The 13493-nt window shown below is 42.9% G+C and overlaps 5 protein-coding genes across 5 annotated transcripts; 1 reads left to right on the forward strand and 4 right to left on the reverse strand.

Moving 5' to 3' along the window:
* Positions 1-1906: 1906 nt before the first annotated feature.
* On the reverse strand, positions 1907-2957 carry BO80DRAFT_436637 (PhzF family phenazine biosynthesis protein; the record flags this gene model as incomplete). Its single annotated transcript, XM_025720967.1, has 4 exons — positions 1907-2725; positions 2765-2795; positions 2853-2880; positions 2933-2957. 4 exons carry the CDS (start codon positions 2955-2957, stop codon positions 1907-1909), a joined length of 903 nt encoding a protein of 300 aa, XP_025573055.1.
* An 811-nt stretch (positions 2958-3768) lies between these two features.
* Positions 3769-4462, forward strand: BO80DRAFT_447093 (Formate/glycerate dehydrogenase catalytic domain-like protein; the record flags this gene model as incomplete). The annotated part of the gene is made up of 2 exons (XM_025721584.1): positions 3769-4135; positions 4185-4462. 2 exons carry the CDS (start codon positions 3769-3771, stop codon positions 4460-4462), a joined length of 645 nt encoding a protein of 214 aa, XP_025573056.1.
* An 848-nt stretch (positions 4463-5310) lies between these two features.
* On the reverse strand, positions 5311-6296 carry BO80DRAFT_466698 (uncharacterized protein; the record flags this gene model as incomplete). The annotated part of the gene is made up of 3 exons (XM_025722797.1): positions 6117-6296; positions 5795-6051; positions 5311-5496 (listed from the first exon to the last, which is right to left on the reverse strand). Exons 2-3 carry the CDS (start codon positions 6002-6004, stop codon positions 5311-5313), a joined length of 396 nt encoding a protein of 131 aa, XP_025573057.1. The 5' UTR covers positions 6005-6051; positions 6117-6296.
* Positions 6297-6975: 679 nt separating this feature from the next.
* Positions 6976-8838, reverse strand: BO80DRAFT_495297 (uncharacterized protein; the record flags this gene model as incomplete). The annotated part of the gene is made up of 3 exons (XM_025723933.1): positions 6976-7972; positions 8026-8648; positions 8702-8838. The coding sequence occupies 3 exons, from the start codon at positions 8836-8838 to the stop codon at positions 7041-7043; spliced, it is 1692 nt and encodes a 563-aa protein (XP_025573058.1). The 3' UTR covers positions 6976-7040.
* A 363-nt stretch (positions 8839-9201) lies between these two features.
* BO80DRAFT_495298 (MBL fold metallo-hydrolase) lies at positions 9202-10014 on the reverse strand (the record flags this gene model as incomplete). The annotated part of the gene is made up of 1 exon (XM_025723934.1): positions 9202-10014. One exon carries the CDS (start codon positions 10012-10014, stop codon positions 9202-9204), a length of 813 nt encoding a protein of 270 aa, XP_025573059.1.
* Positions 10015-13493: the final 3479 nt, after the last annotated feature.

A 13493-nucleotide genomic window follows, 5' to 3' on the forward strand; every position in this document is an offset into this window, starting at 1 on the left:
CGCTGATTGACTCGCAGGTGCCGAGAGACTAACCAACCACAGTTTAGATCCTATAGCTGGCGGGTGCGATGGACATCCATGATGAGCAAGGGTGAGTCATGTAGGCGGGGTCACCAATAGAAATCATCATCGTGGCCTTTGAGAGGTACGAAACGGCTGGTTCGGATAACGTGATTGTATGTCAGAACCCTGGAGAGTGATATTGGAGAATGACTGACTGGCTCTCAGGTGTCGACTGAATGTTCACTTTGACTCGGTAAGCGCCTCAATTGATAATATTCCCTTTGGAAAAAATAGGCAAACAACTCCAAAGTCATCTCATGAATGATATGCTCTCTTCACCCTTGATTGCCCTGTTGCATCTTCCCAAGTCCCAGATATTGTACCCAGATTATAAATCGGTGGTCATGAAAACAATGCTTACCCTGGTGGCGCGCCGGTGAAGCTTGGCTGCTGCCTGGTATATCCACTACCTGCAACCCAAACTCCGTACGCAGCTCCTCACTCAGCAACGACTGCTTGATAGAAATAGGCAGAAGGAATGCGACAACCACATACGGCACCGCCATTCACCACACCTATTGTAAACTGTCCTCATAAACCCCAAGCACTTCCGCCTTAGTGTCGGTATATCCCTGAGTGTATGCATGAGCCCATCGCTGGTAGCATACGCACCCCCATTAGCCAACTGCTCACCTAAAGTGGCACCAATCACGTGATACAGCAATGCCTGGACTCGTGTGTTGAACATAGTAGTCGGAGTGACAACCCCCCAGATGCATCCAAAGCTGCGCACGAACGCCCAGGTTGATGTGGTCGTGGCTACGTCGGATTCCGCTAATGTAGATTGACTGGGAGGAAGGGTGCTGGGTGATAATATACCGGAACCGACCGCAAAAGGAAATTGGAATCTAGCCCTGTCGCGCGCGGGGGATTAGCTGGAGAGGAGAGGTAATAGGCTTGTGCCGGCTGTCAAGCAGGTGTAGACTACGAAGTGAAAGATTTGTAGTTTGCCAGTTACAGCGCTTGGAATACCGGTGAGCATGATAAAGTGGACAATGGTGACAATGATGGGCAGGACGTGGATGCCAGATGCCATGGGAGTTAAGCTGCGAATGCCTTGGGTTGTTGTGAGCAGCGGTCCGTTGGGAGGGTGAAGGTGGAGAGGTATCTGGAAGTAGATGAACAGGAAGCATCCGGCCGAGTAGAGCAGCATATTCTACAGGATGATATCCATAAGGCGCATAGGGCGGTCGTGCTGGAAAACAATGGAAATGGAAGGGAAGGTTCCGAACAGAAGCGCGATGCCCGATGACAGTAAAGGAGAGCCAGTGCCGCGAGCCCTAAGAGAAGCGGAACAAGAACCCGCCACGAAGACAATGGATATGCGGTCCCGGCCTAGGTCAGGGCTAGCAAAATTGCTACGACCGCCATTGTGAGATTCGTATTGCCTAGTACGTTCACCCGTTGAAGCTGCTGCCAGATGGTCCCCGTGCCGTGTGGATGTGTGACGCGAAGGAACAGCACGAGCAGGAGTAATAATACCGCAGAGAGTGGCAGGTTGATGGCACTGACATTATGTGCAGCGCCGGCCATGGCGGTTCCCACGCCAAATTTGACCACAGATCTGAGCATGAAACATGCCTATATTGAGGGATTCAGTAACCAGTTTGGTTACTTACAAGCATATGTCTCTGACTGGGGCTATAAAGAGCTCATTTGATATTTAGATCCGGAATGCGTAGCAACCGTAAACTTGTGTCTCTTATACATCTAGCTTGGAAGAATATATTCCAAGGAGCCGGCATCGTACTATTGAACCCAACGCGTGTCGAATCGTCACGAACCATTACCCGAACATGATATATTAAATCCTGTACCATAGGCCATGGTGTACTTGAGAACATCAATCCAAATAGATCTTCCCCTCTGCAACCACCGTTGCCTGACCTGCGAGCCTCACCTCCGACACACGACGTCCTTCTTCATCCAAGCAGATATCAACAATGATCCGACTATCTCTTCCCATTTCCTCGCCCTGATCGATATTGAATCGATAAACCCGGCTTTCATCTCCACGACTTAGCGCCAGATAAGCACTCAACGCGCATCCCCCACTTCCGCAGGCCGGATCCTCCAGGTTGATCGCGATCATCCGGACACGAAGATCCCAGACCATCACATCACTGTCACGTTCCGCGCGGGTGTTGAGTAGATGATAATACATGACGCCGGTAAAGGATGGGGACCACCCCTCATCGAGGTTAAGTTTGGGGCTTTCCCCGGGAACGAGTGCAGCGAACAGTTCCTGTCGCTCGGTAAGATCCACCAAAGCATACGTAACTCCTTTAACCATGGAAACCACCGGATGTGTATCTTTCACATTGTTGAGATCCGCCGCAGGATTCAGACCACGCTGCACAGCGCGAATCTGATCGAGTGTAGCTTCCTGCTGGTGAATGTGGATATTATGTGGCACAGTCGCATGTACAAGCCGGCGTGCTCGGTTATAGGCGAGCGGGACAGGTCCGGCCTTTGTCAGAACAGTCAAGTTTGAAGTTTGGCTGGAAGCTGCTGACTCTTGGAAGAGCAAGTGTCCTGTACCAATGATTGGATGGCCTGCGAATTCCATCTCGTTGACGGGGGTGAAGATGTCTACCCGAGGAGTTTTGCCGCCGGCGTGCAAGAAGACAGTTTCGGGAAAATTGAATTCTCGGGCGATTCTCTGTTTCTAGTCTTGTGATAATTCTTAGTCGTGGGGGACCTTGACAATCGCGACTGGATTTCCTCGAAACCTGAAAGTTGGTCAATAATTTTCTAGGGGAGGTAATCAAGGAACTAGGAAGAATGACCTCTGTTCCGAGAAGACATCCAGAGTCACTAGAAAGTAGTCAGTCAGATTGATTTCTTAGACACATTTCTTGAGGCCTACCGTATGATGCTTGCGGTGCAGACATTTTTTTGCTCCGGGTAAAATCTTTATCAATGAAACAATCTCTAGGCTGATATGAGATTCACAAGGTTGCAAGTTGACTTATAAAGTCCCTTCTCGGGATTGAAAGCCGCGCTTATCACCGGGTAAATGCCATCGGGGAGCGTGGTATCGTCTCCGAGTAAAACCTGACTTGAATTGAGAACGATTTGAGATGGATACGCTAGACAAAACCCTCGACAGCTTGCTCCCAGACAATAATATTACTCGTTGTCCCCTAGAGTTTGCATCTACAGTATGTGCCTTGATCAAGTCACAGGACTTTCCAACTCCTTCGCCTCCCCCTACTGACCAGTTCTGATGAACAATTTTAGCTACTCGTCGACAAAGTCAAGATTTTTTAACCATGAAGATACCTTTGTCAGGGCCTATGGAAGCATGCCGACTATCCCGGGTCCAACGATACCCCGGCCCGAGGCTTGCTGGCTTGCTTGGCTTTTTCTTGGCCGCTCATATAGGTGCGATACCGGAACGATTCCAGCTCGAGGCTGGGGGGTAGATAACGATATTATCCATCATTGGGAGACAAGCACGCGAAATGCGCTGTGGCAGTGTCGATATTGCCGGGTAAAATCCGGTGAATTAGGGCTGGGCCGGGTGTTATCGGTTGCCTTCGGCTGCCGTCGGTGCATGTTGCGTGAAGGGCGTATGATTTACGCATCCCAATAGCCATGGATTGCCATCACTAAACCCACGGTCTATATCGGAGTTGATAAGAAAAAGTATCAGAATAGTACAACATCAAACACTAAATTTCAAGTTTCTAAATCGTCGTCATGACGCAGAGTAACGATACCCACCACATTGTCGCTATCGAAGCCGTTCATTGCCCTATCCCTACCTTCAACCTACCACGCCCTTACACAATGGACAAATATGATTGGACTGCACAATCAGAACTCGCCGATCGAATCAAGGATGTCACCGTTATCCTAACGACCACGATCCGCTTATCAGCCGAAGTCCTTTACCCGTCCATTTCCCCCAAACTCAAGCTCATCGTGATCATGGCATCCAGTACCGACTGCGTCGACAGGCCTGCATGCAAGGCCCGAGGCACCACGATCTGCAATTGTCCCGGAACCAATGTCGACAGCGTTAGCGAACATGTCATCGGGTCCTATTTCGCGACGAGACGGACTGGTCGAACTACACACCGCCACGGTCGCCGTTCCTGATGATCCGGCCCTAGAAACCGAATGGAAGACGAATGGGTCCCTGCGTCCGCGGCTCCGCATGTCGGATGGGAAACCACCGTTACTTTGCCCGCAAGAGACGCTCGGGATTCTGGGCTATGGGTATTTGGGGCAGCGTGTGGAGACATTGGCTCGGGCGCTTGGGATGAGGGTGATTGTGTCGGATCACAAGGGCGTTATTCCTCGGAGTGGGCGGGTATACTTTGAGACGTTCCTTAAGAGATCGACGGTGTCGGACCTTTTGTCCGAGTTCATGGATATTATAGCCTGGTAACATTGTAAGCTTCAACAATATCGAGGGCTAGCTATTGTTGAGGCACAAACCTGCGTTACCATAATGCTTGCAATTCCTTGGCTAACAGGAGTGCAGGCTTGAGGCCCCTTCAATCCATTTGTGAGTTGCTTATCGGTCAGATGCCATAGAATCTGAAAAGCGTAATGGGTTTGTCTACCTGCCGATTGTTGTGCACACGATCCTCAAGCAGAGCATTCACAAATGCTGAGGCTCCCCTCTCGATGTCCACTGTAGTGGGAGCCGGGGTTGAAAAGCGCAGTATACGAGCCCAAGGGGCGATATCGATCAGAAGGGACTGGAGATCGTGATCCAGTCCAATGAGGCAGAGCCTATGTGATCGCTCCTGTGTTAGCATGACAGCCCATAGACAGTGATTGATTTGCGAAGACTAACACATGGCCCCCTTCCTCCGTCCCTGGGGACACCAGCTGTAGGCTATCGCAGGTTGACATCTGAGGGTTGTGAGGGCGTGATTGTACTCTGCGGAGAAGGTCGTTGCGTTTTAATGATCACGCACTAGGGGACCGTCTTTGGCTAATTTAATGCAGAACTTCTTGTGCGGCAGAATGACGCCTTTATATAGGCGCACGGGCATCCTACGGAAGCCTCTTCATTCGAAGTGAAGGAGGCCCGGGATTCAGTGGCAACTCCCGCGCGGCCTCGGGAATTATCGACCCTCTGCGCATCCTTCCATTTCAACAAAAGGCCAGCCGGCAGAGCACTCACAATGCCACCTTTCTGTTCGCGATCCTCAATCAAATGAAGCGCACTACGTTCTTTGTTCTCCAGTCGCGTCCTTCAATCAGTCGAGCACCATTCCAGCTGACTCACTCCATTCGGTTTCTTCCTGTACTCCGAGTGCAGGTACCATCAACGCTCAGCCGGAGTCCAGCGGCACGGCCACGGAGTGTGGCTCCTCCAGACATGCTCTCTTTCGCCTCAACCTCGGAGGTTTTGAAAGTGTACTCGCCCTCGGGCCAAAGTTCAAAAGCCTCGGGGTCTTCCTCCAGGGGCTGTTGTTGATCAACGAACTGGATTCTGGTCTAATGCATCCCATAAGGCCTCAGGGAGCGACTCATGGCAGCGCATTGGTGTGACTATCGCGCCAAGACAAAGTTACCTCGAATGAACCACCACACCATATAGCCTTTCCTGTCTAAGTCTGCTGGTACAGAATATCATGAAGAAATCCAATTATAGTATCAGGATAAGTGCTATCCCACTATCCCTACACCTACACCCCAAACTAACCATACATCACTAACTAACCCCACCCTAGCGGGTATGATACTGCAACGTCTCCCAGGAAACCGGGGTATGGCCCCACGAGCAATGCTGGTTCCCAAAATAGGCGTATTTGCAATTGGTGCAGCGGTAATAGAAGCATTTGACGACCTGAGTACAGGAGACGATAGTGTCTTGGGCGCTCACGTAGCGGAATCCGCAGGCTCGTTCTTCTTGGGTGGAGAGGACGTAGCGTTGGCAGTTGGGGTTGCCGTTGCTGAGGAGGACGGTTGGCATGGTGGTTGTGTTGTGTTGTGTTGTGGAGGTGGGGGGATGGGGTGTGGCTAAAGAGGATGATGGGTTAGAGATAGGGATCCTTTAGTGAGGTCTGTGGTAGGAAGAGGCTCACAAATTATGTTTCCCGCTTTAGCTTGTCTTGGGTGAGGGATGAGAAGTTTGCGAGTGGTGAAAGTATGGCTATGGGGATGGAGACAATAGAGTGTGGGAGGAATCCTACCGGGAGGCTGTGATCTAAATGGTCTGTCTTTATCGACTCTCTAAATGATGTGTTGCTTAAAGGATGACAAGGATATTATTGTGAATGAGCCAGAAAGAGAGAAATGAGGGGTCAGGCTGTTGCCAAGTAAAACTACGGGCGAGGCTGAACAATCACATGCCCTCATCCATGCATGTTCGCAGACGTGGCCCCAGTCGCAGCGAGGTAGACCATAGTTAGAGTGCTATAACACAATCATAGTAAAGAGTCAATACGTTGAATTCCAACTAGGAGGATCCTGTCTAGTCATGTACGGAGTGCTCGACCCCCGTCATTTTGCTCACCCGAGTCACGGCTTAATGAAGCCCCAATGAGACTAAGGCTTACCTGTTTATCCGCGTTTATCCTACGACCTAAGTGCGGCTGATGATGGCAGGCGCTGGGCTTCACTTCCCGCGATAACCTGACAAGAATGTCTGTTGAATGCGATTGGAGGAGAGCAGGAAGATAGACAGTCGTGTCGCAATCGAGTTCCCTGCCAGTGGCCCGTAGCGGGGCTCTTCGCGCACTAGCCCTGCTTTAGAGGTCGGTTTTGGGCAAAGGCTATGGCTTCTCTTTCCCATTAGAACACAGAACGAAAGAAAGATAGGAAAAACCACTATAATGTAGGAGAAAGGACGAGAACGATGATATCAGGGAATCCTCTCATATTTTTGAAAGCAATAACTGCACCAGCCGGAACACTCAAATAAATTATGAATATCTGGCATCAGATCAAGATCCTGGGGATACTACTACCGAATTGAAACAACAACGCAAAGCCATTTTATTGCCCGCTCACATGTATTCGTCCTCGCAAAAGTCATCAAATATCCAGTTCTCTTCTATTCTCATTCGCTCCTCCGCAGTTTCCGCAGCATCAAGGGCAGCCTTCTTCAGTCTTTGTTCACGTGCTTTGGCTTCCTCATAGTGATCAACCGGGACCCAGCCCTCATTCCCGACACCAATCAGCTCCTGGCAAATCTTCAATTGTTCATCCGCCTCGGTTTGCGCGTGTGCCAGCCTTACACATTCATTGGCTTCAGCTTCGGGGTACACAAGCGGGCAAGAAGACTTTCTACCGGTAACGTCCTTCCAATGTTTCGACAGGGAGATGAGATTTGATTTCAGTGTCACGTTGTCGCCCTCCCAGGGGTCGCTTGCGTGGTGATATAGTCGCCGCCGGAGCGTGCTGTAATCATGGGACAATGCGTCATAGTGATCAGGGTTCATCTCTGCTGTTGTTTTGACGTAGCAATAGTGAAGATGACGTTTACGAAAGAGTTCAGCCTGGTGACATTGTTCTTCCGGTTCCAGCTCGTGGAAATTACTAGGCAGTGTTGGTTTCTGAAGCGATTCAGAAACTTCGTCGCCGTAGTTTTGCAAACTGTTCGGAATGGCGCACTGCAGGAAAAGGGGAAGAACCGTGGTGTGCTGCCAGTCGATTAACCCGTTGATTTCGAGCTCATCAGAAACGATGATGTTGTTCGGTTGCAGATCGGGATGTCGTAACACTGGACGATGGAGGGCTGGGGTGCTGTGAGGGATGAGGCTCGGCGCAACTTGTAGATATTGCCGCAGGGTTGCCATATAATCGAGATGCGATTGTGGCTGATAGTCGTAGGTCTCCCTACGTAGACGTTGGATAGGCTGGCGGGGGTTTCCAAATTCGGACAGGTATGCAATTTCTTTGGTGGCACCGGCAGTCAGGGCTTGTAAGCAGTCTCTATCTGTAATACATCAGTCATTAATTCCCTCGCCAAACTCGGATGCAGGTACTCACATGGTCCACGCTCTACTGGCAGGTTAAGTCTTTTGCCATACCACAGCCCAAGTGAGGTATCAGGTCCAATACAGAAACGGGCTTCATCTGTAGGGTATTGGCTGGGAAGAATGACTCGACTGCTGTCTGTAAAGTCAGAGCTGTAGTAGAGACATCCACTGGCTGGGAATCTCAAAGCAAACAACCGCGACTCTAGCTGCACCAGATTCGTCACTATTTTAGCCCTCTGTCTTTCTGACAAATCAAACCAGATGTCACCCAGGTTCGTTCCCTGAACAAACTCCATAAATATATATTCTGTTTCCGCGGGATTGTCTGGAGTCGCAGAGTACCCATAGATCTTTGGGACTGGTATTTCGTGGGAACGGAGAAAGTCCATTGTAGCCACTTCACTTACGATAACCAAGGAACTTGGCTCTGTGATTGGATACGGAATACGGGCAACAAACCGAGAACTGTCCCGCATTGTGACTAAAAAGCTTCGGTTGAACCCTCCCTCGGCGAGTTTCTCAAAACCGACCACATCTTCTTCTTTCTTTCGTACGGATTGAGCCGCAAGGCGTTTGAGCGCAGAAACATTAAAGACACGTTTCCTCTCACGGTGTCTCAACGCGTCATTATAGCTATAATTGGGATCAGTCAAGGAGGCACGGCTGAAGGTCGGCGTCTAACATACATCCAGCGTCCGGACGTGTATTCAAATAGATCCGGGGATTCAATCGTACTGTGATGGGTGGAAAAACGACGGGCTACAGCAAATGAAGCTGGCTTGGATGGCCGAAAGATGCAGGATGGCCGCAGACATCGAGACATGATGAATGCAGTGAAGAAGGGAGCACGTTGCTGGCACGACCCGTGCGTATTTAATGCTAGCTAGCTTATGTAATAATGCACATGGTTTGTACACAAATCAGAGCATATCTCATTCCGAAGTGAGAAATTACATACTTTCGCTATAACAGCAGGAATCTGGTACACTCTCGGTTATATATCAATCCTTATCGATGGCGAACGAAGTTACATTGGCAAACAGGCTTTTTGGGAAGAAGAACGATCAATGCATACTTTTCTATGACCTCCTTGTCACATATACATTAAGTCACCCGCAAAGCCATTAAAAAGAAACACAAGTCAAAAGCAAGAACAATTCTATCCGCAACCACTACCCCAGAGACTTCAAAGAGCCTTTACCATCTCGCCCCCCTTCAACCAACAAATCTTGTCACTAATCCCTTCTTCCTTAAAAGCCTGACCCAACTCCTCCCCAAACTGGGTGAAATGCCCCCAAGATTCATAATGCATAGGCACCAGGACATCCGCCCCAAGGGCCCGGAACAGCTTCGCGCCATCCTTCCCACCCATAGTAATCTGCATGCGCGGACTATCCGGTTCTTCCGTAGTGGGTACATGCGCATTTCCCAAGTTCATAACCGCCGCACAAATATGGAACCGATCCGCAATGGCATTCAACTCCTCGATGTAGACCGTATCACCCGTGAAATAGATCGCATTCGGTAGACCGGTCTTAGGGTCGTGGCCGAAGTCATTGTTCGGGTCGTTACTGGTCGCAATGAAGCCCGTGCACTCGTCACCTGGGACGTGTTGGGTCGGAGTGGCGATGATAGTGAAGCGTTTACCGGCGATGACGCGCTCAATGGTTTCCCAGGGCTTCATGCCGTGGACTGTGGGCCGGGGAGCGAGGTTCTTGGCTCCGTCGACGGTGGTGAAGACAGGACGGCCGTTGAGGAGCTGCCGGCCCAGGTCGTCAAGGTTATCGGGGTGGTCTTCGTGGCTGAGAAGCACGGCGTCGATGACGGGGAGTTGGTCCAGACGGAGAGCTGGGTCGTCGGTGACTTTGAGGATAACGCGGCCCAAGTCCCAGGTGGTGCCGGCGGGGGAGAAGAAGGGGTCGGTGAGGAAGTTGACACCGTTGATCTCAAGGATGGCGGTGGCGGTGCCGATGTGGGTGACGTTGAGGGTGGGTGCCATGATGTTTAGGAGTTGAATTGATTGAGAATGGGTTAAGTAAGGAAGGAATTTGTGTGTTGATCGATATGAGCTAGATGAGCAGATTGATCGTCGATGCCAGGTACTTATACCTGATTCTGAGAGGTTCACCGGTGGTGGGAGTCCATAAAGAGGTGAAGCTATTATAAATCGAAGGCATAGTTGTAAGAATGAGAAATATTTGTTTACAGATCAATGCTGATATGTTAAAGTGTCGGCATCCCGCCGGTATCCCTCTCGGCATCCCTCCTCGGCATCCCTCCTCGGCGTTAGCCCACACTTTCTACAAAATCTTAAAATATACTTCAGCTAGATTATGTAATTTTATGCACCTAATATGACTTGAGTTTGCTTTCTATAACATGCTCTGGCTATAACCGGGTTGCTGATTGTAAGGTCAAATTTCTTTTGATACCCATCAACTACATATATCATCATCGTTGTCGGTCAAAAGGAACTAGCGACTCGAGGACTACCTGTGAAAGGAGATCACGTGATCTCGGACCTAGCCACCTAGTCACCTCCTCCTCGCGTAGTTAGCTAGGTAACATATACTTAATATTATTAATATTACTATCACAGGTTATGAGCCCTCGTGGTAATGAATTATTAAATATTTATTTTCTTTATTACTTTTTTATTATTTTTATATATTATTTATTAAATAGTATCTCTCTCAAGGATTTTTATATCTTAAATTACTATTATATATAGTTTCACAGGTAGAAAAGCCTCCATGGTAATCTACTTAGCTTAGTATCTAGACTTAGTATTTATTAACTAACTAAATCTCCTACCACGCGAGCGGCGTGGCTGAATACTTATAATAATACTATCTAAAGATCTATTTAATATTAATGTCTCTAAAGCTATTCCTAAGCTTAAAGACTAGGCTAACTAGTTATTATAGTAAAGAAATCTATAAAATTACTTATATTTATATAATCTAAACGCGTGGGAGCTACTTTAGAGTAAATATATTTTTTTAAAAGAACTAGTTCTTTATCCTGAGGATGAAGATGAAAATATATATATACTAGTTATTTATACTAGTAATAATAGTGCTCTATCTATTTAATAAAAACTAGAATATAATATTAAGTAGATTAAATAATATAACTATACTTTATTTACCACATATAATTTTAATTATAAAAAGTAAAAATAATTAAATTATTTTATATTTATAATTCTTAATATTATATGTAAAGCTAGTCTCACAGTATATTTCTAGAATTATGACTCTATATTAAAAATATATATTTTTTTTTAAAAAATATATAAAATCTTTAATTTTACTATAGTTATCTATCTATATAATAAATAAGTATTTATTTACTATAATAGTATAAGTAATTAAGAGACTTTTCTCACATATTACATAAATACTTTTAATGAGCTTCGCGGTACTAAGATTATTAATAACTATATTAAATTTCTATAGTTTTTTATAATTATTTAGGATATATTTATTTTATAGTTATTTATTATAAATTAGTATATAATATTAATAGAAGACGCAATCTTGTTATTTATATATATTTAATTTATATAATTTAAATATATATATAAGAATTAGTTCTTCTAGCTAACTACATATATAGTTAATGATAAGTTTTAGGGTAATATTAAAAATATTAATAATAATATTTAAAATAGTGATTGTAGTGGTCGCAACTGTAGATATAAGTATAATTATAAATATAATAATATTTATAATTATAGTAAAAATTAAATAAATATTTCTGTACAGTATGAAAGAGAATAACTTAATATTATTAATAGAAATACTATATAGTATATCTTCTATAAATATTATAGAAATTATTTTCTAAGTAAGTACTTATTAAATCTAAATAAAAAAATAATTATAAATATTTAGACTAATATAGTTACTATATTTATTTTATTTATACTACTATCTGGAACACCGTCAGCTAATATAATTAATATTAATTTTAATTTTTTTAATATCTATATTATATTAGTTTACTTTAATATTATTACTATAATTTAAAAAAACTAATATTTAAATTACTCATACAATTGGATGCTTGACTCTGGGACTATTAAAATAATAATTTATTTAAAATATTATTTTATATTTTTTATTTCTTGTATACGCACGGTTAAAACCACTACTAATAAAATTTTTTAGATTATTAGTTATAGTACTGTTTTAATTAAATTAATAAATAAATAGAATAAATCTTATAGATTTTTAAAGATAAATTGTATTTAATACACGCCAGTACTCTTATATAATCTTATTTTATATAAGTAACTAGCGCGCTAGAGTGTTTATATATATATTAAAATTAAAAAAATTATTATTTTTATTTAAAATAGTAAATAGATTAGTTTCGCTACTGTTAAAAATATTTAATATTTTTTATATATAACTAATACTATAAGTTATAAGGTGATTTAAAATCTATATTTTTATAATACTTTAATATACTTACTATCCTTTAATCTTATTATTAATATTATTAAAAAGATAGTTCCTTTACTAATTTTAATCTATCTTATGTACTGCCGTACGGCTCATATCTTTAAATAAAAAATTTATAATTTTATTAAGTATATTATTAACTTTAATATTAAGAAAGATATTTTATTAGCGCCCTGTAAATTTTATTTTTATAGAAAAAGTTAAATATTACTTATTTTCCATACTAAGTTTTATAACCTTAATCTATATATTGGAGATCTTATTTATATAGATATTTATAGACTGCTATTTATATATAGCTAAATTAGTATATATTACTTTATTACTTTTATTAATTATATTTTCTAATATTATTAAATATTCTTATTTAAGGAATATAATAAGATACATAATAAATTTATTACTTTATAGAATTATTTTAAATGCTAACTAAATATCAATATTAAATATATTTATAATGATAATATATTTGAATACTAACTACTTATAGCTTATTATTAAGAATAAGGTATTATTTGGGATTCTACTCCACGTTATTACTTAAATTTTAATTTTATTACTAAGATTAAGAACCATCATCTAATCGAACCTTATATATTAATTATAGTAGATAACTAATTATCTTATTTCTTATAGAATTATATTATTCTTATAATTAATTATATATAGAATAGATTTATGTATAGTATTATCGGAAAAACTTCCTATAAAATTTTATATAAAATATAATTAGATATCTTGTAGTAGAAAATTCTTAGCTATTATTATTAATATTTTATTTTTAAAAAGACTTGTAATAAATTTAAGAATTATATATAAAAAAATTATTTTATTAAATATTTTAAATTAGTTTATAAAATCTATAATATTTAAATTTATCAGATTGTATATACTTGTGATATTATTTTTAATAAAAAATTTATCTTATAATTATTATTAATAATATTTATATATAATTTTAATTTTATATACTATAGTAAAACTAATATAGAAGCTCCAGTCTAGG

This window comes from Aspergillus ibericus (genome assembly GCF_003184845.1).
Source record: "Aspergillus ibericus CBS 121593 unplaced genomic scaffold BO80scaffold_33, whole genome shotgun sequence".
Taxonomy (NCBI): domain Eukaryota; kingdom Fungi; phylum Ascomycota; class Eurotiomycetes; order Eurotiales; family Aspergillaceae; genus Aspergillus; species Aspergillus ibericus.